Source organism: Pleurodeles waltl, chromosome 9 (genome assembly GCF_031143425.1).
Source record: "Pleurodeles waltl isolate 20211129_DDA chromosome 9, aPleWal1.hap1.20221129, whole genome shotgun sequence".
Classification (NCBI taxonomy): domain Eukaryota; kingdom Metazoa; phylum Chordata; class Amphibia; order Caudata; family Salamandridae; genus Pleurodeles; species Pleurodeles waltl.
The window spans coordinates 51,308,793-51,334,871 of NC_090448.1; the positions used below are offsets into that span (position 1 = coordinate 51,308,793).

Consider the following 26,079-nt stretch of genomic DNA (forward strand, 5'->3'; position numbering starts at 1 on the left):
AGTTTCTAAACTCCTGAATACCTTATTTTTTTCAGACAATAATCCAGTTTGGGAGGTTTTGTTACTTTTTAAAGAGGGGTGCTACTGCAGGCCCCAGACAGTGGTTTTGGCAATTTTAAGAGGTGTGTTGATCAATGAATTTGTTTTAATAAACATGTCTTATGAGCGTCTGGACTCCCTGTTTTTTTTTAAAAACTAGGGATGTGCTAGATGAAATTTCAAGACTGGTTGCAAAGCAGGCTCACACTGTGGCACACATGCGGGCAGTATGAGACCTGACACGTCCTGTTGGTTTGGGAGAGAAATCCCAAAGGGTGGCTTTGATTTGCTTTATTGTGCATTGATGGACCAGTCTGAACTAAGGCGGTGCCATTTTCACTTACAGGTCCAGGCCAACGTTGAGAAGTCTCTGACCCTGTTTGGACAGCTGTTGACCAAAAAACACTTCCTGTTGACCTTCATCCGCACGCTGGAAGCTCAGCGCAGCTTCTCCATGCGCGACAGAGGCAATGTGGCGTCCCTGATCATGACGGCGCTGCAGGGCGAGATGGAGTATGCTACGGGTGTCCTGAAACAGCTGCTGTCTGACTTGATTGAGAAGAATCTGGAGAGCAAGAACCACCCCAAGCTGCTCCTTCGAAGGTGAGTCCATGACCTCCACTGTAGTGCCTGCAGTATTGACGAGTAAAAATGGACATAGGCGTTTTGTATGCATGTCAAAACTGGCATGCTTTCCAACATTTACCCATAATATACCAGTGAAACTGTTGCAGCCGCCTTATTGCCAAGATAAGTAATCACGCTCTCTAGAGCTTGTTAAAACAAGGATCATATGAAGGGAACTCCAACGTTTTCCCTAAATTCGCTCATCTCCACCAGTCCTCAGATGTGGAACTCATTTCCAGTCCATCTCAGTCACCATTCTTTTCTTTTACTGTTACAAACAGAACCATAAACTTTGTTTTTTATGTCACACATGTGTTTAGGCTATATCCACACTAAAGGTGAGTTCAGTAAGGCCTGCAAAGTAAATGAATATGAAGAATTTGGCGAAATGGTGATATTTCTGCACAGTGTGTGGAAAACCTTTGATACATTTGGGGAGGAACACCTAAGCCAGGAGGGCCTCCCTGACCAGAACCCATTCATTGGGCGTCAGAGGAATCAGGCCTTCAAGGACTTGACGCACCTGCAAAATCACTTATAACTAAAATAAAGCCATGATCCGCCAGAGACTAAATAGCGTGTGTAGGTGCTCCAGGAGATGGTTACACAGGTAGACTCCAAGGGCACTAGAGGTCTTTTTCTACTACTTAAAATCTGTGCTTGCTTTTTACATTGGTATTTTGCCTTAAAGTACATTTCTTATCAAAAACAAGACAGCTCGATTTGTCTTTATGGTGATTTCGGGGTTTTATTTTAGAAGTTGGGCAATATACGCTTTGTTTTTTTAAAAGTGTTTTAAGCCACCTTTAGGGAGGGTGCAATTTTAATTGATAATCCTTAAAATGGTAGTGGTGGTCATGTTTCCCAGTTGTGGCGTTTGGCGCTATTCCAGGGCGTTAGTACTCGTTGCTCTTGTGTGAGATGTTTGGTGGCAGAATATTAATATTTTAGGTAATTTTTTTATCTTAAACACCTGCACCCAGTCATAAATGAGCTCTGTTTTCGGCTCACGCTGCACCCCTTTCACCCTATCTGGAGTACCAGGCTTTAATTAAGATGTGCCTAGAAAAAGCAGTTGCAAGTGGACCCATTTTTAAAAGAATTTTGGTTATTTTTTACAAGTTTTAATAGTTGTGTGTCTGATGGATGCTTCTAACTGCAGTTTCATCACCTTAAGAACATTCTACAAGTGCCAGACTGGGCCCAGAAAACTCTCAGCAATGAACCCATGCGCCGCTAGTTGGCGTATGCAGATCCACAACAGATCTATACTTCCCCAGAGTTGATGCAGGAAAGCTGCCTCTTAGCACCACCCATGCAAGTGGATATCCGTTCCTTTCTTTCAAGCCTTTCGTCGTGGACCCGGAGGCCTGCTTCTACTTCTAGGGCACAATATACCTGCCTAAAATGGCAGGCTTAAAGCCATGCTCTGACTGCAGGCAACAGTTGTCCGTAATGGATCCCCACAATGTGTTCCTTTGCCCTCTGTGTTGGGCCACGATTCAAAGTTGTGCAACAAGTCTACGCCTATGCATCCAAAAGCGATCTGGGACCTTGGAGGGAAAACTGTATGTTGTCAAGCACCAGAAGAAGTTGAAGTCTTCATACAGCTCCCACTACTGGTCTTCGGAGCAGGCACGGTCTCACTCCCAGGGCACGTCTATCTAAAAGTCCACCATGCGGTCAACGTTTTTTACTAAATCAAAGAAACAGTGAAGGGGGAAACGTGTTTTCACCCTTCCGCTCTCTCCAGGGAGAGCTCATGAGGGTATCTCAATACTAGTTTGACTCCACCGGGGTCCCTGATCACAGATCCGTTCCCACAATTGATCTGAGTGTCCGAATTCCCCAGGCCATTGGTAATGCTTCCACTAGTGGAAACCGTCAAAGAGGCCATACTCAGAACTGCATTGCTTTACCGGCTCCCTTGGGCCACATGTATCCAGAGAGACCTCCAGTTGGGTTTCCACCAACAGGACCTCTCCTGACCTTATGGGACCTGTTTCAGAATGTGCATTTTCTTTGGTAATGACACTGACTATGGCACTTACATCTCCTCTGGGCCACAAATCCTTGACGCTGGTGCAGATGTCTACAGCATTGACTGGAGAGGATGTCATGGTTCCAATGCCCAAACTGACTTCAGCCCGCTCTTGACTGATGTTGCACTACAAAATAACGAATGCACAACCATTTGTCATTCACCCTGATTCTGCACCGGCACCTCAACCGAGGCAGTTGCACCAAGAAAGCCTCCTTCTTTTTGGTTCCGATTCTGACCAAGGCACTCCAGGAGGAGATGATCTTCCTCCCCATTATGCTGATAGAACTTTTACATTGACCTGCAAGAAGTGAGGGCACTTGATACCTCCCCGGATAGAGAGATGGATCCTCCACTTCGGCCACTTACTTAGGAAAGATCTTCATTCACAGTTGTATTTTAGAGGGTAGCTGATGTGCTGGATTTATAATTGCTGAACAAAACCTAGGAGACTTGCAAGCTTCACTCAAGGATATGCCCTTCAACAGCTCTGGTCTCTTTAGTTCAAGGTCGATTAGGAGCATTTTTCAGTTTGCTATACTCCCCCTAGGCCTCACCAGTGCCCCTCTGGTATTCACAAAAGTGATGTAGGTGTTTGCAGTACATCTTCGAAGGCCGGGAGTGCCTGTTTTCCCCTACTTTGCTGACTGACTTTTGAAGGCAGGCTCACCACAGTCAGTCACAGGTTACCTCCAGACAGCAGTGAACTCTCCTCATTGTTGAGGTTCACAAACAACATGTCTAAGTCACACCTGATTTGCTCCAAAAGTTTTCCATTTATTAAGCAATTCTGGACACAGTACAATTCAAGGCCTTATCTTCCACTGCTGCAATTCCAGAACATTCGTACTGTGATCCTGATATTTCAGCCTTGGCCCTGGATCCTGGTTAGTGCACCTCCCAGGGTTCTTGGCCTCCGACGATAGTGACTAATGCATCACTACAAGGTTGGAGTGGTAACCTGTGGGAGGCGGAGGTCAGAGGACTCTGAGCACAGGAAGGACAGCTCTATATCACTTTATTGAAGCTGTGAGACATTCACCTGGCATTTAATGCTTTCCTAATGTCCATCAAGGGGAGGTTGGTGCAGGTTCTTACAAACAATAGAACTGCCATGTACTACTGCAACTAGCAGGACAGCGAATGGTCACAGATCAGGACCCGGAGGAGCTGTCCCTTTGGAGCTGACAGGACAGTCCAGGCCACTGGGTGCCCATCCACAAAGTCAGTCTCTGCCAGGCGCTGAGACAGATTTGTGACCTGGTGTGGAGGTCGCAATATAGGCCCCTTACAAGCCAAACTGTAGCATTCCCTATTTGTTTTCTGTTGGCCTTGGTGTTAGCACATGAAAGGGTATTTATTGACCTTTTAGCCTTTTCCAGTTTACAGCACCTATTGATCTTGTTTAATTCCCCTGTTGTGGTGCAGATTATTAAAAGCTTGATACGCATGTTTCCTCACAAACTGTTTTTGATACCACAAGGGGAACTTAATTGGGTCTTGGCATTTCGTATGTGTACGTCCATCGAGCCAGCTGCTCGCTCTGTCTTTTGACTTTGAAGACTTTCTTCTTCATTGCAATCACTGCAGCCCGCCATGAGAGTGAACTTCAGCCACTATCTGTGCAACCATGCTGCACCAGCTCTTTTTCGGAGAAACTGGTACTGAGGACTTGGGTGGCCTTCTTGCCTAATATCGTAACTCCTTTCCACGTTGGGCAGTCCATCACTCTTCAGCCGTTCTTTGTCCCTCCTCATCACTCGAAGAAGAGGGAGAGAGACTACATTGATTGGACCCCAAATGAACTAAGTTTTTTGCATCAGTTAAACCAGGAACCATAGGGTGGACGATCAGGCTATTGTGGGATTCTCCGAGGTGAAGAAATGGGCTCTTTACAGGTTGGTGGTGGTCTACATCAATAACTGCTCTGGCCAAAAAGCTGCGTCATTATGGTGTGAGAGCCCATTCCACCAGGGAGTGCCTGTCCTTGACATCTGCCAAGCTGCGATGTGGGCATCGGTACATACGTTCATGAAGCACTACTGCCTTGACAGCCGAGTCCAACGGGAAAGACATATCAACTGTTCGGTTAAGTTTTGGACTGAGTCCATCCCCCAAATCCTCCCCCTGTGGGAGGTAGTGCTTTCATATCTACTCTATAGGTGAGGAATCTTTGGTTAAAAGTATCCATCCAAGGAACAAGTAACTTACCTTAAGTAATGCCTCTTCTGGTGGATACTCTAGCTGCTGCATCACCAGAGATAAGTAGCCTTTTCATTTTTGTCTTTTGAGCAATAGCTGTTTATTAGCAACCATAAGACTTCAGTTTTCAGTGGAGATAGTTTAAAAAAAAGTCCAATTATCCAGTCATTGGGTGCAAACATCTTCTACTGGTTCCTCTAATGTCAACGAGGTCAGGATGTGCCATGTCGCCTCCTTGAGCCCATGATTTTGACGCAGCGGGGTATTAGGATGCTGTTGGCAACCATTGCCCATGCGAACCTATCATATCTCTTGTTTCGCGCTCTCAGATTTCCTCTCTCCAAGAACTGCTGCCTCCGAGAGTTGCTACCTTGAAGAATTACTCACTGAAAGATTCATTCACTCCGAGTGCTGTCTTTGTTTGGCATGCCGGTGTTTCTCGTAAAGCATGAAACATTTAAGGGAGGACAGATCGGATTGCAAGTGAGCATTAAGTTGATGCGTCGAGGCCAGCAGGTAGCCAAGTGGGTACAAGGATAGTCTCTCAGATCCCAGCAGACGCAGCTCTCCCATCAATATTTTAGGATGGCGCTGAGGTTTTCTCTGTTGCGCTCTGTAATAAATCCTGGAGCGGAGCCACATAACAAATGGAAAACAATTCATAATTTGTAGCTTTTTCCATGTCCGCTGTGATCAAGTCCCTCCCTAGGGGTGCCGCCAAGCGTGGGGCTGTGGCAGATTCTGACCAGGTGCAATAAATAAAGCAGACTGGAGGAGGCAGATAGCTCAATATACATATAAAGCACTAAAGCGAGCTTGTTTATGTGCGTGGATATATATTATTTTTTTAAATCGTTGTCACATGGTGGTAATGTTGCAAAGCCTCCTTACACTCAAGATTTGCAGGTTAAGGTCTTTATGCAATCAGCCCTCTTGCCCCATTTCTGCACTCCCATCATCGTACATACACAGCAGCCCTTCATGTTTTCCATCCCTCCGCCAGTCCTGTTTAGCACACGGGTCTACAGATGAAGCACTGGTGGGAAGCAGGGAGTTGGCAATAAGTTTGATATATTTGTTATATGGCACCACCAGTAACTCTCAACCTGCAGTGCTCGCTGCTGCACAGTTTGGGCTTGCAAGCAGAAGCATCAGTATTGATATAGAGAAATATTTTATAATATATAATATTTTGAAGACCGAAATAGCACAGATCCCATGATGTGCTGAACATCAAGGAAGATCGTACATTGAGAAACCGATCCATTTTATTCCTATTCACCCATCTGTAGCCAGGTTGAGCAGTGCGCTAAGCATCTGCATGTGGATGCCAAAAGAGCACTCATTAACTATCCATGCAGAATTTTCACACTCTAGCATCTCACAACATGATCTCATTGAATTCTCCGGCATTGTCAAACGAGCTGCCGCAAATATCAATATTGGCTAAGAGAATGTGCCGCCAACTGAACTATTTCTAACTGAGACCTCTTAGAGTCTGCCCACCCCAGCTAATATATGTTCTGGCCATGGCGACCCAGGTCTCCGGGTCCAAACAATCATTGCTGTATGGCATCTTGGCCTCTAGGCGTGGACAGCAGAAGACTAGTCCACTGGGTGAGAAAAACCTGTTGCATGATCTCATTTATGATGAAGACCATTTTTTAAAAATCTGATATGACCGAAACATTTTCTGGGAAATGCAAACTAAAGATGGCATTTTAAAGGCATTTTTGTGTGTTCCTGATAAATATTTTGTCTATTGAAATGTTTTAAATGGTCACTCCTTACCCAGTTACAGATCTTACCAGGCATCTCTGTTGTCAAACTGAATATCAACATTGTGCCCTTGCCTAGAAATGTTGAAGCATTTTTTAAATATAAAAGGTGGACGTCCCACACATTCAATGCAGAAAAAGAGGATCATGATTGCACTTTTGTCTAATTTCCCCTGCCCTCTTTCCAAATGCCAGGACCGACTAGTCTGCTCTACTCGCATCGCACGAGCGAAGAGCGCGGCCACCACAACCAGAAGCGCGATTGCAGCGAAAACACAAATCCATTTCAAGCAGAATAGGCTGTGTTTCTGTTTTAGGGCAGAGAAAAGAATTGCATCTCGCAGCATTGATTTTCAGGCTGGAGAGCCGGCATTCAGCTGAAAAATACATTATTGCAGTTGATTCGATATCTTCCCATCCTCTCTCTATTGATCACCCGCCTTGACATAAATTGTGCTTTGGGGCTGCGTGCTTGCCTAGCTGTGCTGTAAATAAAGCTTTTCTGCGGATCAGAGGGTGGGGAGCAGACCCCCTCCCCGTTGACTTCTCCGATAGTGAACCAGGCTCTGCAAACCCCTTGAGTGCTTCTTGTCTGCTTGGTGTTAAGCCTTAAATGCCCTTCAATTCAGTGAGACGTGGTATTTAGGGTGAACCCTTTCCCAAAAATGCCTGAATTGCTTTTTTTAATTTTTTTATTTCAGTTGCCCTTCGACCTTAGATGTTTTTTGTACTGTCATCAAGATGATTTTAAACCTTGCCTCTCAAATCTTTTCATAAAGGGTAAAACCGAATTTAAAAAAAATCAACTCAAATTGTATAAGTTGGCGACTACTCGATTTGTCTGGCATGCATCCTCCTGCTGCAAATTGTAATTAAAATACTGGAAGTCAAAGTACTCTGTACTTTAAAATAAATGCTGCAAAGTTGGTCATGTGTCTGTTTTTTCCCAAAAAGCCCTTACGAATAATTAAAAAGAAATTAGGAAATTGAAAAAAGAAAAAACAATAGTAAAACCTGTGTCTGTAAGTTTTCCCCTGTTCTGGTTCATGCAAAGGTTCTTCATCTGGGCCTTCTGAACCTGGCTGTTCTGGTCCTTTATTTGTCACTGGGAAAACAGTCACTTTCATGGCTAGGAATATTGGCTATTTTTTGCATGTGTTTTCCTTCTGTCTTCTATGTGCTTGGTGAGGCTGATGAAGCAAATGTTGCTTTGCATAAATATTGTCCCTCTGTCTCGGACCCCATGGCTACTCCTCCTTCCTCCTTATTTTCCATGCTAAATGGTGAAGCTGCTGAAGGCACCGCCTGCAGTGTCTTTCAGTTACCAGTGGAAAGAGCCTGGCCGCCATTATCTTGTACAGAGCTGGGCATTACCAAGTCTCTCTGCAGGAAATCCTGTTTAACTGACCACTTTGTAAGAATAGTCGTAACAATTATGAAACAAGCATTTGCAATGCAGTGGGTCTCGCATTTGCTCGAGGCAGAGCTATTGGCGTTGTAAGTTCCTAAATGGACTTTTCTTGCCACATAAATTGAAAATGAAGTGTAAAACAGTTGACATTAGCGAGCTGATTCAAAGCACCATGGCCACCATGAGCGCAAAGGAGATACACAAAAGAAAAAAAGTTCGTTCACATTTGAACGTATCAGCAATCGTGCAATTTTCCATGTAACAGTGTCAGTCTTCAAGGCGGTAACAAAACCACCCAAAGCAGGACAAACGTATAGCATTTACGAATGATAAGTGATTTTTGAACGGCAAGCCCACAAATGAGTGAAAGTGCTGGGCGAGAGGTGGGCGTGTTCTTCAACAAGAGGTCAAAGTGCTTGCGCAATCGGCATAAAAATTGAATCCCACAATTGCTTGGATTGAGAGGTCATAGGGGATAGCGATAGTCACGCTGCAGTTTGGCCAGGCATTTTTTGTTTGCAAACTTCATGAATTCTTTGCTTTCACGTAAGGTCCCTGGAGGAAAGGGGGCACACAGGGAAACCCAAAGTGATACATTTATGAAAAGAAGCTATCTCGTGAAATCCATGCTGCGTTTTTCACGGTAGCCACTCTGTTTTCCCTTACTGCAGTGGTCAAAGACATTTGGTGTGGAATACAGTTACGTTAACTTATTGCATAGCTGCGCGCCCCACGTGAAAAACAGTAAGTTACTTGTTTGGGACAAAGTAGGCCATAACTCTAGATTTTAGCATAGCATTGAAGTGTTAGCCTTGATTTGCCTGCCTTTAAGTCCAGCCAGGACCATGGGCAATCTGTCAGATCAATCATTTAAAAAATGCATCTAGCCAGAAACGTTCTGGGAAGGTATTTGACTGGACTCCATCCTTAAGGCTTCACTACTCAGTGTGCACTTGGAGGAGGCTTAGTACAACATCGAAGACTGGCAGAAATCGTCTTCAGGATACTGAAGCCATCTGTTGGCAAAAGATGCAAGAGTTTACAAAACTTCCTGTTTCCTGCTGAAGTGCTGCTTCTGCTAATAATCATGGCGGAAGCAATTGTGAAGGAGCATTGTGTGCTGTCCTTTGAGTTAGAACTTTTGGGTGTTCCTGAAATAGTCCTACCACAGTATGGCAACATTTAGTTTTGCGCTACTCAGAAACTATTGGTGCTACAGTGTGCAAATGGTTCCTTAAGGATTTGTGCTAGGGAAATCTTAAGTTCGATGGCATCTGTCGCTGTAGATACACATGGTCTGCATAGCTCGCCATCTGGTGTTGGGTCGGAGTGTTACAAGTTGTTTTTCTTCGAAGAAGTGTTTTCGAGTCACGGGACCGAGTGACTCCTCCTTCTGTGCTCATTGCGCATGGGCGTCGACTCCATCTTCGATTGTTTTCTTTCCGCCATCGGGTTCGGACGTGTTCCTGTCGCTCCGAGTTTCGGAACGGAAAGATAGCTGAAAACGGAAGATTTTCGACGGTATCGTTGCGATCCGGTTCGAGATAGACACATACGACGACGCATTGAACATCGAAGCGCTTCGGTGCCCTTCGGGGTAGATTTCGGCACACCGTCGGGGCCTAGTCGGACCGACCGCGTGGAGAACAACGCCGATGGAACGGACCCCGTTCCGATTCTGCCCTGAATGCCACAACAAATATCCTTATACGGACCAACACTCGGTCTGTAACCTGTGCCTGTCACCCGAGCACAGCGAAGAATCCTGTGAGGCCTGTCGGGCGTTCCGGTCCCGAAAAACTCTGCGTGACCGTCGAGCGAGAAGACTGCAGATGGCGTCCACGCCAAAGGAACATCGACAGTTCGAGACAGAAGAGGAACAGGAGGAATCCTTTTCCATCCAGGATTCAGACTCCGACGACCATACAAAAACTGTGAGTAAGACGTCGAGATCAGAAATTAAAAAAGGAAAAAAGGCCCAGGGGACGCCACTGCCAACCGGCCATGGCTCAACCCAAATTCCCGGTGACCAACAATCGGCACCGAAAAAGGCCCATTCAGTGTCGAGATCGTCCGACTTCGGTCGAGACACCGGCACGCAGCCTCCTCGGGACCGAGAGAGTGCTAAAGAGAAGCATCGACACCGAGAGTTCGGTGTCGACACGGATCGACGCCGAGACAGTGGCGCCGAAGGCCAAGAATTTTCGGCACAGAAGAAGAGGAAGGTTACCTCGGAGCCGAAAAAGCAAACAACAGGGTTTTCGGAGCCGAAAAAAGCACCAACAGACCCAGTTTCAGGCTCCTATACTGAAGAACATTCTATGTCTTCACAAATGAAAAAACACAGATTCGAACAAGAACTGCAATCCACTGACGTGGATCACACGCAAAAGCGTATCTTTATTCAGCAGGGGACAGGGAAGATCAGTACCCTTCCACCTGTCAAAAGAAAGAGAACACTTCAGTTTACTCCTCAGCAACAAACAGCACAGAAGGTAACACCTCCTCCCTCGCCTCCACCTGTAACTCCGGCTTCGCCAACTTACACCCCGTCACATTCGCCAGCTCACACCGCCATGAGCCACGATGATCAAGATCAAGACGCGTGGGACTTGTACGATGCACCAGTGTCTGATAACAGCCCAGACACATACCCAACTAGGCCATCAGCACCTGAAGACAGCACAGCCTATTCACAAGTGGTGGCTAGAGCAGCACAGTTCCATAATGTGGAACTACACTCTGAACAAGTAGAGGATGACTTTTTATTTAACACCCTCTCCTCCACCCACAGCTCCTACCAAAGCCTGCCGATGCTCCCAGGCATGCTACGCCATGCAAAGGAGATCTTCAAGGAGCCAGTTAAAAGTAGGGCAGTAACGCCTAGAGTGGACAAAAAATATAAGGTGCCTCCTACGGACCCTGTATTCATCACCTCTCAGCTGCCACCAGATTCTGTGGTGGTAGGGGCTGCCAGAAAACGGGCAAATTCACACACTTCTGGGGATGCACCTCCCCCAGATAAAGAAAGCAGGAAGTTCGATGCAGCCGGGAAGAGGGTCGCTGTCCAAGCAGCAAACCAGTGGCGCATCGCAAATTCACAAGCGCTGCTAGCGCGATACGACAGAGCCCACTGGGATGAGATGCAGCATCTCATTGAACATCTCCCAAAAGATCTACAAAAAAGAGCAAAACAGGTTGTTGAGGAGGGTCAAAACATTTCCAACAATCAAATACGCTCCTCTATGGATGCAGCAGACACGGCCGCAAGGACCATTAATACGTCGGTTACCATCCGTAGGCACGCATGGCTCAGAACGTCTGGATTCAAGCCAGAAATTCAGCAGGCAGTACTTAACATGCCAGTAAACGAAAAACTTCTGTTCGGTCCGGAGGTCGACACAGCCATAGAAAAGCTCAAAAAGGACACTGACACTGCCAAGGACATGGGCGCACTCTACTCCCCGCAGAGCAGAGGATCTTATACCACCTTCCGCAAAACACCTTTTAGAGGAGGGTTTCGGGGTCAGGCCACACAAGCTAGTACCTCACAGTCCGCACCATCCACCTACCAGGGACAGTACAGGGGAGGCTTTCGGGGCCAGTATAGAGGAGGGCAATTCCCTAGGAATAGAGGAAGATTTCAAAGCCCCAAAACCACTACCAACAAGCAGTGACTCACACGTCACTCACCCCCCCCCACACAACACCAGTGGGGGGAAGGATAGGTCAATATTACGAAGCATGGGAGAAAATAACTACAGACACATGGGTCCTAGCAATTATCCAACATGGTTATTGCATAGAATTCCTGCAATTCCCTCCAGACATACCACCAAAATCACAAAATTTATCAAAACACCATTCACAGCTTCTAGAGATAGAAGTTCAAGCACTACTGCAAAAAAATGCAATAGAATTAGTACCAAGCACACAAATAAACACAGGAGTTTATTCACTGTACTTCTTGATACCAAAAAAGGACGAAACACTGAGACCAATTCTAGACCTCAGAGTAGTAAACACATTCATCAAATCAGACCACTTTCACATGGTCACACTACAAGAAGTGTTACCATTGCTCAAAAAACACAACTACATGACAACCCTAGACCTCAAAGACGCATATTTCCATATACCAATACATCAATCACACAGGAAATATCTAAGGTTTGTATTCAAAGGAATACATTACCAATTCAAAGTATTGCCGTTTGGTTTAACAACCGCTCCAAGAGTATTCACAAAATGCCTAGCAGTAGTCGCTGCACACATCAGAAGGCAGCAAATACATGTATTCCCGTATCTAGACGACTGGCTAATCAAAACCAGTTCGCTCACACAATGCTCAAACCACACAAATCAAGTCATACAAACCCTCTACAAACTAGGGTTCACCGTCAACTTTGCAAAATCCAACATTCAGCCAAGCAAAGTACAGCAATATCTAGGAGCCATAATAGACACGACAAAAGGAGTAGCAACGCCAACTCCACAAAGAATTCACAATTTCAACAGAGTCATTCAACACATGTCTCCAAATCAAACAATACAAGCGAGAACAATACTACAGCTCCTAGGCATGATGTCCTCATGCATAGCCATTGTCCCAAACGCAAGACTGCACATGAGGCCCTTACAACAGTGCCTAGCCTCACAGTGGTCTCAAGCACAGGGTCACCTTCTAGATCTGGTGTTGCTAGACCGCCAAACTTACCTCTCGCTTCTATGGTGGAACAGTATAAATTTAAACAAAGGGCGGCCTTTCCAAGACCCAGTGCCACAGTACGTAATAACAACAGATGCTTCCATGACAGGGTGGGGAGCACATCTCAATCAACACAACATAAGAGGACAATGGAACATACATCAAACAAGACTGCATATAAATCATCTAGAATTATTAGCAGTTTTCCAAGCACTAAAAGCTTTCCAACCAATCATAATCCACAAATGCATCCTTGTCAAAACAGACAACATGACAACGATGTATTATCTAAACAAACAAGGAGGAACACATTCAACGCAGTTAAGCTTATTAGCTCAAAAAATATGGAAGTGGGCAATCCACCATCAAATTCGTCTAATAGCACAGTTTATTCCGGGGATCCAGAATCAACTGGCAGACAATCTCTCTCGAGATCACCAGCAAGTCCACGAATGGGAAATCCACCCACAGATTCTGAACACCTACTTCACACTCTGGGGAACACCTCAAATAGACTTATTTGCAACAAAAGAGAACGCAAAATGCCAAAACTTCGCGTCCAGATACCCACACAAGCAATCCCAAGGCAATGCCCTATGGATGAACTGGTCAGGAATATTTGCTTACGCTTTTCCTCCTCTCCCTCTCCTTCCTTACCTAGTAAACAAATTGAGTCAAAACAAACTCAAACTCATTTTAATAGCACCAACGTAGGCAAGACAACCCTGGTACACAACACTGCTAGATCTGTCTGTAGTACCCCACATCAAACTGCCCAACAAACCAGATCTGTTAACGCAACACAACCAACAGATCAGACACCCAGATCCAGCATCGCTGAATCTAGCAATCTGGCTCCTGAAATCCTAGAATTCGGACACTTACAACTTAGCCAAGAGTGTATGGAAGTCATAAAGCAGGCCAGAAGGCCATCCACTAGACACTGCTACGCAAGTAAGTGGAAAAGATTTGTTTGGTACTGCCATCATAATCAGATACAACCACTAGACGCAACTCCAAAACATATAGTAAATTACTTGCTCCATTTACAAAAAGCAAAGCTAGCCTTTCTTCTATTAAAATACACCTTGCAGCAATATCTGCATACCTGCAGACTACCTATTCAACTTCCTTGTATAGGATACCAGTCATCAAAGCATTCATAGAAGGTCTTAAAAGAATTATACCACCAAGAACACCACCTGTTCCTTCATGGAACCTAAACGTGGTCCTAACAAGACTCATGGGCCCACCTTTCGAACCCATGCACTCTTGTGGAATACAATTCCTAACCTGGAAAGTTGCCTTTCTCATTGCCATTACATCTCTAAGAAGAGTAAGTGAAATTCAAGCGTTCACAACACAAGAACCTTTTATACAAATACATAAAAATAAGGTCGTCCTACGACCTAATCCAAAATTTTTACCAAAAGTTATTTCACCATTCCATCTAAATCAAACGGTAGAACTACCAGTTTTTTTCCCACAGCCAGATTCTGTGGCTGAAAGAGCACTACATACATTAGATGTCAAAATAGCATTAATGTACTACATTGACAGAACAAAGAACATCAGAAAGACTAAACAGCTATTTATTGCATTCCAAAAACCTCATGCAGGTAACCCAATATCAAAACAAGGTATAGCCAGATGGATAGTTAAATGCATCCAAATCTGCTACCTTAAAGCAAAAAGACAACTGCCCATTACTCCCAGGGCACATTCAACAAGGAAAGAAGGTGCTTCAATGGCCTTTTTAGGAAACATCCCAATGCATGAGATATGTAAGGCAGCCACATGGTCTACGCCTCACACATTCACCAAACACTACTGTATAGATGTGCTATCCGCACAACAAGCTACAGTAGGTCAAGCTGTATTAAGAACTCTATTTCAGACAACTTCTACTCCTACAGGCTAAACCACCGCTTAGGGGGAAATAACTGCTTACTAGTCTATGCACAACATGTGGATCTACAGCGACAGATGCCATCGAACTGAAAATGTCACTTACCCAGTGTACATCTGTTCGTGGCATCAGTCGCTGAGATTCACATGGGCCCACCCACCTCCCCGGAAGCCTGTAGCAGTTCAGAAGTTACCTTCAATTTTGTACATTTGTATATATATTATTTAAACCTTTAATAGGTACATACTTACACATTTCATTGCGCGGGCACTATTACTATAGTACAACTCCTACCTCACCCTCTGCGGGGAAAACAATCGAAGATGGAGTCGACGCCCATGCGCAATGAGCACAGAAGGAGGAGTCACTCGGTCCCGTGACTCGAAAACACTTCTTCGAAGAAAAACAACTTGTAACACTCCGACCCAACACCAGATGGCGAGCTATGCAGACCATGTGAATCTCAGCGACTGATGCCACGAACAGATGTACACTGGGTAAGTGACATTTTCATTTTCACTCATTCCCACAGTACAAGTGGTCTCAAACGGAAGTCTTAGTACCACCTCATCTTGGGGGTCATTTTATAAGTGGTGGGCCCTCAAGTCCTGGCAGTAGAAGGGACGAAATGTTAATTAAATCTACAAGAATTATGGAGGTTCCAAAGTTTTGCCAACTTTACCTAGCCTTTTTGTGGGATCACTTTTCTCACAAGATGTTTCTTGCAAGAAATTCTTACATTAAAAGTGACTTGGCTGAAATTTATTTTGGGTAAACCTACTTTGACTGACTTTTTTGAAATTCAAACTATACAGTCTCAGCAAGTATTGCAAATTGTTGAAGAAAACTTCACGTAGTTCGGATCCTAAGACGGTTATGGCAATGGTGTTCATTAAAGCCATATTCAAATCATGTACCTGAGGATTGTGCGCCTTGGTCCGCAAGAGAGGGGGACCTCCAACTCTTAATGGAGTACAGTGGCATGCTGACCTATTGTGAGACAAGGCTGGGACCCAAATTCATCAGCTTTTTCTTACTCGATTTGACACTCTACCTCGGTCAGGGAATCAGATAGGGTGGAGAGTGCTGTCTCTAGACTGCCAAGGGGTAAAAATATCAGCCTACTTTAAGCATGATAGGCTTTGCGCGGTTTACTCCACCAGTCTTGTTTACATTTTGAAGTGTAGGGCAGTATGGACCCACGAGTAGAAGGCTACACCTAGACAGCGCTGTTCCTTGTTTGAGTCTCCCCTTATAAGACGACGAGTCATTGGGAGACCACTCCCATAAAAACTCTTGTGACCCGCATCGCGAAGGCGGAAGTCTCCGCATAGATGGCCCACATAGCAACACTTCATGGCTGTGTGCCTGCCAAGCTGTGAATAAAGCTTCTCCAGGACCCCCCCCCCCTCCCTCCCACCTCCCCCCCCCCCCCCCCCCCCCCCCCCCCCCCCAGGAGCCGACCCTCCGCAGGTGTCTCATTTCCCTCAATGGAGGGATGCAGACAGACCGCATAATGGGATTTTATGAAGAGGTTACCAAATTAGAACTAATAAGGCCTATTAATTAAGGCCTTTTTTAATTACTTGTCCAGGGACTTCCTAGAGGTCGTTAATTCTGTGGTGCTGCGTTGTGAGCAGCGTCCAGAAGCAGTGGGTGCAATGGTGGCCAGTCCCATCATGGAGGAACAAAATGTTGTTTTGAGCAGTCCTGTCTTTTTTTCTTTTTTTTGTAAAACATTCTATGTTGTCTTGGCTCTGCTAATCTGGACTGAATGTGGTGTATTTGTTGTATACATACTTCTACTACTACTAATTTGTTTTACTTTGGATTTACTTTTCCATTCTCCACGTCACTCCCATCACCCCCTAATCCCAGTGAAGGTGGCATTGGGTCAAAAGTAAAATCTATGGTAATTAAAAAACACTGGATTTCAGAGAAGAGTGATCGGTGCTTTTGGCACAGGCCTGTACAGAAGCACACCAGACTGAGCCTTCAATATCCTGTTGGTGATGGTGAGGAAGGCAGTCAGGCTCTCAGAGATACCCAGCATGCTCCATCTCTGAATGTGTGGTTGCAAAAACAAGGGTAACTATCTTGCCACCCTTGTGAGTTCCGTTCTGAATGATGCAGCGATAGCTTGTCCCACAGTTGCTCATCCCAAGCCTTGTTTTGGTCTTGAGTCCCTCTTGCGAGACTCTGACCTTTGATGATGATCACAGCTCCTCCTTGGATGACGTTATGGTGCAATCGATGTGCCTCATCTTAAGATGGGGTGATCTTTTCCACAGTCGAAGCTCCCCCTGGAGTCTCTTCTACAAGCTGTGCTAGCTACATCCAGGTAGCAACATGGGCTTGTGGTATTTGGTTTGCAGTGAGCCTTTTACCTTGAGCAGGACTTAATTTGAGCCGGTGCTTTCTGGTATTCGCCACCAGCATTTACGACAGTCTGCCATGTGGTGGCACTATTTGACAGAATTGGAGATGAACGCAACAGTTGTTTCCTAATTCAGTATACATTAAGAATCACTGATATCTTCCGTTCGTGCTTTTCTTAACGCTTTGGGGGCCTGAAATAGTCTGGGTTGCCACACTTGTAGTAGTGTGATGCTTAGCAGCTGTGTTGGCTCTGTCATTTGCAGTGCAAGCAGTGGAAAAAGGGTGCTGAAGGCTGCAGTGGCAAAGGGTGGTGAAGGCTGCAGTGGCCTCCTTAGGAGTGCCCCCCCCCCCCACCACACTGGGATAGCTAAAGCATGTCATTCCCACTGTTTGAGGTGGACCACAACTTTGCCCTCTTGTTTAGCCCTGAAACCCCATAAAGTAGCAATGGCATCTCACGCATGCGTAGTTAGTGGTTACCGGCTTTCCATAGTTCACAGGTGGAAACTATTTTCTCCAGTTTTGTTCTTTGAGTCCTATTTTTTGGAATTGATTTTCCAGCCGAGAATGGAAATGAAAGCATCAGTTTATGTAGTACTTGGATCATCCAGTGGTCCAGGTTGATCTTCCTTGTGTGAGGTTTGTGACCAGCGCTAGTTACGTTGCGATGCTCCAAGCTCACTAATGCATGTTATGGCGTCCTTCACCGCCTGCATGGACCCTGGATGCCCTTCCAGTGAGGTGAGAGCATCGTTCTGTCCTTACTTTCATCGCTTAGTTCTCTAAAGGCGAACGTCTGACGTTTTCCTTCTGGATTCTTCTGTCTGACTATATGTATCTCATACAATACATAATTCTATCTTGATTGACGCTGTCTTTATGTCGCGAATACTTGCCTCAGATTATGTGCAGCAGTTTGATCGAATGTGACACATTTTGTCCGATAAGCTTTTTTAAAATATTTATAATTCCTTCAATTATTTTATTGCAGAACGGAGTCGGTGGCTGAGAAAATGTTGACGAATTGGTTCACGTTTCTTCTGTACAAGTTCTTGAAGGTAAGTACAGCGACGAGTCTGTTGCCGGGAAGCGGGGCCGGAGCAATAGTCTGTCACTGTGATGCTGACCTTGTGGGGATGCTGTGCTGTTGTGGACACCTGGTAGAGAGGACCAGTGATCATCTGCACACTAAAGACTAGCAGAGGCCTAAAAGTGATGCTGATGAAATAACTTGGGTCTATGTATTCACTCGTACAGTGGATGCTCTGCATCTCAACTCACTTGGAATGGGCCAATGAAACGCAAGGTATGATACGGTTCAAGGGAATGTCTCATAAAAAAGAATTGCCGACTTGAACTTTGCACACATTTTATAAAAATACTGAGACTTTTAACACTTCCAAGATATGGAGATAGCCTTATCAACCAATACCTGAGTACTAGCAATGGTTTCTGAAAGAACAGTATTGGATCAAAATTTGTCAATTCTTCTCATTCAAGTTAGGAATTAAATGCATTCTATCATTGTATTATGTTTATAGAGTGCTGGACATGTTCTGGACACCACGCTTGAGGGAAAATGAATGGACCTTTCTGTAGATACCTTGCGCCTTCTTAGGGTGCCTCAGCATAGCTTGAGAGAGACCCCAAAGACAATGATAGAGTGCTCTCCGGCTTATCTGATGCACCGAAGAGTGAGGGTCTAGTCCAGAATGACAAAATGTGTTGTGTGTAGGTGCAGACGTACAAGTGAGGCTTAATCAGACAGTTGCATAGAGAAACACATTTAGTTGGCCGTCTATCTCCAAAGAAGTGAAGCTGAGATCTCCGTTGGTCTGCTGCAGGTTCTTGGCAGTAGTTGTAATGTAGGAAGTTGAATTGCTATTAGTTTTTTGGGGCCCACTCTAGAGGTTGCGCTTGACTTTGGGCCCCATGCTTTCTTTTTGTGTCACGCAGGCTGAAGCTGAATACACTCATTTTCTGTGGTTGGCTCAGGTTAGGTGGTTTTGCCAAATGACAGCATCTGTCCAGCTGATGAAAGAATGGAATTGTTGAAACCGAAAGGCTAACTAGAACAAAATAGCTATTTAAAGGTCTGAGATAAATAAACTAGAATGAATTAGAATAGATAATTTTATAGGAACCTCAGGGTTCTTTCTGGAGCATTGGCCCCCTCCTGCAAGTTGGGGGTGAGGGGGTGGAGACTCCCACCGTTTTATATTGGGGGGGGGGAGGGTCCTTTTTTTTTTTCCCCACATGTTCTCAGCTGGTGGTACCCGTAAGGCAGGCCGCATGATTGTAACTGCGCTCAATGTCCCTAATGCGATCTGGGGGACGGCTCCAAGCCCTAGCGCTGTCAAAACACCCACCTCCGTGTTCCGCCTTCAAACCACTTCCCATCTCCAGCCTCTGATAAAATAAAACCTTGCAATGATTTCATTTTCCCCCCATGAAAGAGGCGCTGACAGGCTGGAAATCAAATCCAAGGCCCAGCGCTTTCTGCGGCCTGCAGTGGCATTTATCAACCCCTTAATGAGACATTGCAGGAAAATGAGAAGCGGGAAAAAAAACCTCAAGTGTTGAAAAATTCACTGTATTAGCTGCCTGATGAGCTGGTGCGTGTCACTAGGACACTTTGCATGTGAGCAGCTCTCCTCATACCGCCTGGCTGGGCTTCTGTCTGCCGCTTACATCTTTTTCACTCCCAGATATGCAAATTCCACAATTGTGTTTACTGATAATTTTCTGTAATGGTGTCTCGGTCGAGTTCTGCACACACAGTGTGAGGGCATGCCAAGGACTCCCTTGGACTCTATGAATCACAATTACCAGCCATTTTCATTGAAACAAATTTTTTGTTGTTGTTATTTTGGAGGATCTGAATTAGGGTAAAAATAAATAGTTGCTGCTTCTGTGCATACATTTGGAAAAATATACATCGCTTCCAGGACGGGACATAACGTGAAGCAAGAGCCCTGGACTGGCCTGTGGAATTATTTTTGTTTTTAATCTAAGAATGTATTTATTAGGTGGCATATACCTACCCTTTCTATTGCTATGGAGTGTGCATTGCAGTTCCCTTCAACTGCGAGCTGTGCAAGACTTCACAGATCTCCAAGACCTTTGACCCTCGTGACCTTCCCGCGGCCCCTCCCCCCCTCGCTCCTGAGGACAACAAAGGGGAAGATGGTTACTTGACTGTGCTGCCCCTGAAGAATTGCCTTTTCTAACCAGGGCTGAATTCTGTGACTCCACACCCTTCAGGGCAGTTGAAGTACACCACAATTGGTTAGTCAAACCTCCCAATGGGCAGTTTGCACTGCCAAACTAGGACATTTAATTGGTTGGGCTGTCTTTTCCAATAGGAATAGCAACACCTGGAGCCACGCAGAGGCAGTGCAGAGAAAGGGGGCAGTGAGTGGTTTTGAACACCCAGGTGTCTGTGGCCTAGGGTCTAGGAAGGGTCAGGCAGGCACAGATCCTGGAGACAGTAGCAGCGATGGACTTCAGACTTGGTTACGTTGTTTGTAATGTTACTCGTCCCACTAATTATACCACGTACATCTTGGGAAAGAAAATAAGACTCTTGTAGAGATGAATAGATGCGAGAAGTAGATGTTAAGACAATTCATGGCTTGTTGGACTGCGGTTGGTTGGAGAGGGGCTGGTCCTAAAAGACTTCTCCTCTTGTCTTCTGGGTCCTTGTCCTCCGGCAAAGCTCATGTTGGGTAATGCTCTCCTGTTCTGCTGCGGAGTTCATGCTGGCCAGTGCTCTTGGAGCGCTGCAGAGCTCACAGTGACTAGTGCACTCTTGGTCTGCCGCAGAGCTCGTATTGCCTATTGCTTTCCTGGTCCGCTGCATAGCTCACGCTACCTATTGCTTTCCTGGTCTTCTGTTCTGCAGAGCTCACACTGCCCCTTGCTTTCCAGGTCTTCTGCATAACTCACGCTAGCCATTGCTTTCCTGGTCTTCTGCATAACTCATGCTAGCCATTGCTTTCCTGGTCTGCTGCAGAGCTCACGCTAGCCATTGTATTTCTGGTCTTCTCTAGAGCTCACGCTAGCCATTGCTTTCCTGGTCTTCTCTAGAGCTCACGCTAGCCATTGCTTTCCTGGGCTTCTCTAGAGCTCACGCTGGCCATTGCTTGCCTGGTAGGCTGCAGAGCTCACGCTGGCCATTGCTTGGCTGCAGAGCTCACGCTGGCCATTGCTTGGCTGCAGAGCTCACGCTGGCCATTGCTTTCCTGGTCTGCTGCAGAGCTCACGCTGGCCATTGCTTTCCTGGTCTGCTGCAGAGCTCACGCTGGCCATTGCTTGCCTGGTCGGCTGCAGAGCTCACGCTGGGGTATTACTTGGCTGCAGAGCTCACGCTGGCCATTGCTTGCCTGGTCGGCTGCAGAGCTCACGCTGGCCATTGCTTGCCTGGTCGGCTGCAAAGCTCACGCTGGCCATTGCTTGGCTGCAGAGCTCACGCTGGCCATTGCTTGCCTGGTCGGCTGCAGAGCTCACGCTGGCCATTGCTTGCCTGGTCGGCTGCAGAGCTCACGCTGGCCATTGCTTGCCTGGTCGGCTGCAGAGCTCACGCTGGCCATTGCTTGCCTGGTCGGCTGCAGAGCTCACGCTGGCCATTGCTTGCCTGGTCGGCTGCAGAGCTCACGCTGGCCATTGCTTTCCTGGTCCGCTGCAGAGCTCACGCTGGCCATTGCTTTCCTGGTCCGCTGCAGAGCTCACGCTGGCCATTGCTTTCCTGGTCCGCTGCAGAGCTCACGCTGGCCATTGCTTTCCTGGTCCGCTGCAGAGCTCACGCTGGCCATTGCTTTCCTGGTCCGCTGCAGAGCTCACGCTGGCCATTGCTTTCCTGGTCCGCTGCAGAGCTCACGCTGGCCATTGCTTTCCTGGTCCGCTGCAGAGCTCACGCTGGCCATTGCTTTCCTGGTCCGCTGCAGAGCTCACGCTGGCCATTGCTTTCCTGGTCCGCTGCAGAGCTCACGCTGGCCATTGCTTTCCTGGTGTGCTGCAGAGCTCACGCTGGCCATTGCTTTCCTGGTGTGCTGCAGAGCTCACGCTGGCCATTGCTTTCCTGGTCTGCTGCAGAGCTCACACTGGCCATTGCTTGGCTGCAGAGCTCACGCTGGCCCTTGCTTGCCTGGTCTGCTGCAGAGCTCACGCTGGCCATTGCTTGCCTGGTCTGCTGCAGAGCTCACGCTGGCCATTGCTTGGCTGCAGAGCTCACAATGGCCATTGCTTGGCTGCAGAGCTCACGCTGGCCATTGCTTGGCTGCAGAGCTCACGCTGGCCATTGCTTGGCTGCAGAGCTCACGCTGGCCATTGCTTGGCTGCAGAGCTCACGCTGGCCATTGCTTGGCTGCAGAGCTCACGCTGGCCATTGCTTGGCTGCAGAGCTCACGCTGGCCATTGCTTGCCTGATCCGCTGCAGAGCTCACGCTGGCCATTGCTTGCCTGATCCGCTGCAGAGCTCACGCTGTCCGTTGCTTGCCTGGTCTACTGCGGAGCTCAAATTAACACTCTAGTCCTACTGTAGAGCTCACGCTTTGCACTGCTCGTCTTGCACTTTCCTGCAGTACTGCAGAGCATAGACCTAGCTGTGCTTTCCTTGCATACATGAGGCCTCTGGTACCATTGCACAGCCTGCTTAGGTCTCTACAGAGCATTGTTTTCTGAAAATGATGATCTTGACTTGATAGCTTTAAGTCCCCAGGATACCAAGTCTTCAGTCACGGACTTTAACAACTTAATGTATTAAGTCCTGTTGCCTCCAATGTAATGAACAAAACCTGCATGGGATAGATTGCAGTGACTTGTGAAAGAAAAGCCGTTGCCTAGAAATGTGGCGAGTTTTTCACATAAAGCCCCTCCGAATCATATTCAGCCAAAAGTTTTGTATCTTTTTTTACAGTTTGGCACCTGCAACCATGACTAGCAGGTACCCACAACCTGGATTAGCGAACATTTTGGGTGTACAGATTTTACTGTTTCTCCTTCATGTGCCTAAAATTGTGACCTTATTACCTCCTGGGTGAGAGCTTCAAAATTTTCATTTTTGAAGACCATGTCACCTCATCTTTGACGTATATTTAGGTTTATAAACACCACAATTCAATAGTGGTAGTGTTATAACCTGCTGACTACTTGTGATGTTTTTTTCATTTTGGATTTACGCGTGTCGGAACTGTCTAACCAGTAGATTTCACATTTAATATTGAGCATGGCCCAATTTTAACTCCTAGGTCGGCCTCAAAGAGGCTAGCCCATGGACAAATTATTTTTGACGTCTTCGGCATCCCTTTCTCAACCTGGCATTCTCACGCGGCCCGGGATAAGTGGTTGCCCTGTGGACTCTCCATCCTCTTTCGAAGGCTATCACCGTGTGAACGGGAGACCGGCAGGTGGTACCCAGATGAGGCCATGATAGGATCCCCATCCATGTTCTTGCATCCTGATTCTGCAAGAGCATTGCTTCCCTCATCCACTGCCAGGCTTATCCTGATGAAATGCAACCGCTGATGGGGTTACTGCCTCGCGATCATATGCGCCTCCTGTTACGAGAAGCCGCTATTAATAAACACTGCTCCAGCCAAATTGGGTCGTCTTTCTTTCCCTCCATCCTTTCTCTTCCCCTCTCTCTCTCTTCCCCTGTCCCTGAGCTGACTTAATGAAGCCAAGTTTGCAAATGAAACATCATTTCAAAGACAAGCGCCTTGTCAGAAGGTCTGGAGATGATGTATGCCCGCTCCTGCTCGTTAGCAGCTGTCTCTTTAATTACTGCAGATGCTAACGAGATGCTAACAACATATAGTGACAGGGAGAGCATTTGCTCTTTGCACCAAAGCACAATTTATATTTTTTAAAAAGGGGAAGAAGTGAGAAAAAATTGACATGGAAAGATCTCCCACCCACATTTCAAGTTTTGCTTTACGTGAACATGCAAACTTCTGCATTGCGAGTTCACTCCATAGACAGCAGTATAAAGTAAATGGTAACCAGGCACACAGATCCTCAGACAATGTGGAAAAGCTGGTTAAGAACAGAATGTAGCTAGTTGTTTTTTTTCTTATATTAAATGTGGTCTAAAAGGGATATAAAATATAAAAGCCTTCAGTCAGAGCCACTTTTCTTTCTTAGGCCAGAGAGAAAATCATCTGTAATCTAAAAGTAATATGTGCTGTAAATGTTGCCTCCAAGTTTAAAACTGGTAGATTTCCTTTGGTACAGCACCAGGATAAAGGCTCGTTTTCCTAATTTTCAATCATCCAGTGTATTTTTATGGGCGAGCACAAAGCGCTTCGTCCATTCTGTAATCTCTCCTTGGGCTTCCAACCACGCCCATGTCACGTCACTCACTTAACTTGGTTCGTGGGCTTGCCTTTTAAAATCCGCTTGCTTTCATTTGTGAAAGGCATGCATACGTCATGCCTTTTCCGGTGTTTAGCCCACCTACACAGCACCGGTAAACTACTAAAAACATGCGAGGCTCGATGTTTTCAGCCTGGGGTCCGGACTACTTTATCTGCATGGTTTTTTTTCTTTACAACTCTAACAGCTCTAACTCGATCAAATGCGAGACCCGTTGCATTGAAAATGCTTGTTATTTTATTGTGATGGAGTTTCCAGTGATGGAGGGACTGTGAGTGACACTGAACCCATTGTCATTGACTAAGTGTGGTTCTTCGGTTTTCACAGAGGTACTTAAATCGCACAATCTCCAAATTATGTACAGGATAATCTGGGAATCTGAATATCCCAAATGTTGTCTTTTTCTGAATACAATACCACCTTTAAAAAAAAAAAAAAAAAAATCTGACATGACCAGGTAACCTCAAATGCGAAGTGTCAGCTGAGCTTCAAACTGTCAGTTTCTGTGCACCCCAACTAAGTCGTCCAGCTCCCTCTGCTAGTCCACCCACAAAATCATGCCTTTGTGTGCATGTTGCTAACTAAGATACGTCTAAGAGTCAACTCTAAACCTCATCTGACCCATCCCAATGTTGAGAATTATCCAGTCTCTTAGTACATTTCCCCTTTGTGCTGTGCCCCAAACCTTAGTAACTGGAAGTGTAAAAAAGAAATTCTGTCGCTTGACCCCGATATTCTGCAGCTAAAAGTCAAGTCTTTTACGCCCTCACTCGAAAAAGACCATCTTTGAGTCACAGCAGCTTCCGTTACTCGTTCGCACAACACCTGTGATGTACATTCATAGGCATCAGTCCACAACCGTCCAAAAGTCAACTTCACCCACCCAGGACATCCTTTCAAATCAACCTCTCAGCTGACACCTGTTCAAGACCACCTCCCTTCAGCCTGCATTAGCTGCACAGACACCTGTGTCCTTCACTGAACTACCCTTCAAAGAAAGATGAAATGAATGTGCATATTTCTTTCTAGGACTAAGTTTGTACATTTGGAAATTGCGTAACATGCATCTCCGCTGCTCTCTAAAATGATCATGTTGAGAAAAATAAATTAAAAGAAGCCTGCTTCTCTTGTTTTTCAATGCTTTCTGTAATCGCTCGGAAGTGCAATGTATGTACAGCCAATCACATTACGTACGTATCCTCACGAGCAAATAAGACAATAGGATGTGTATCATTACACACAATTCCTCCTTTGGAAAAAAAAAACAAAATCATATACAAGAACAGGACAAAGGAAGGGGAGAAAGGCAAACGAGGCCACGTGTTGAGCACATGGAACTGCAGATCTGCCCACTCCACCAGAGCACTTGTTAAGCACCGGAAGAAAAAATGCATGAAGTTAGACAAAGTCACCCATTTTGTTGCAGCATCTGCTTCATTGTTCTCTATGGCTCCTGGTCAGTTTTTCAGAGCGGCACTTTTGTTAAACTCCTGCGTCGAGTCCTCCGTTAAAAACGTTCTTAAAGATTCCCAGAGTCTTAAAATGGTCTGCGACCAACAAACAGATTAACTAATAGTAATTTCTCTAAACCCCGATTCCGGTCAACAACAA

General features: G+C 46.0%; 1 protein-coding gene across 5 annotated transcripts in view; it reads left to right on the forward strand.

The window, feature by feature from the left end:
* PLXNA1 (plexin A1) overlaps positions 1–26,079 on the forward strand; it is a 559,827-nt gene that overhangs the window by 487,393 nt on the left and 46,355 nt on the right. For all 5 annotated transcript variants that reach the window (XM_069206269.1, XM_069206270.1, XM_069206267.1 and 2 more), the window contains exons 22-23: positions 386–642; positions 18,086–18,152. In XM_069206269.1, the coding sequence (XP_069062370.1) occupies positions 386–642; positions 18,086–18,152 (324 nt within the window). The remainder of the gene's footprint in view (positions 1–385; positions 643–18,085; positions 18,153–26,079) is intronic.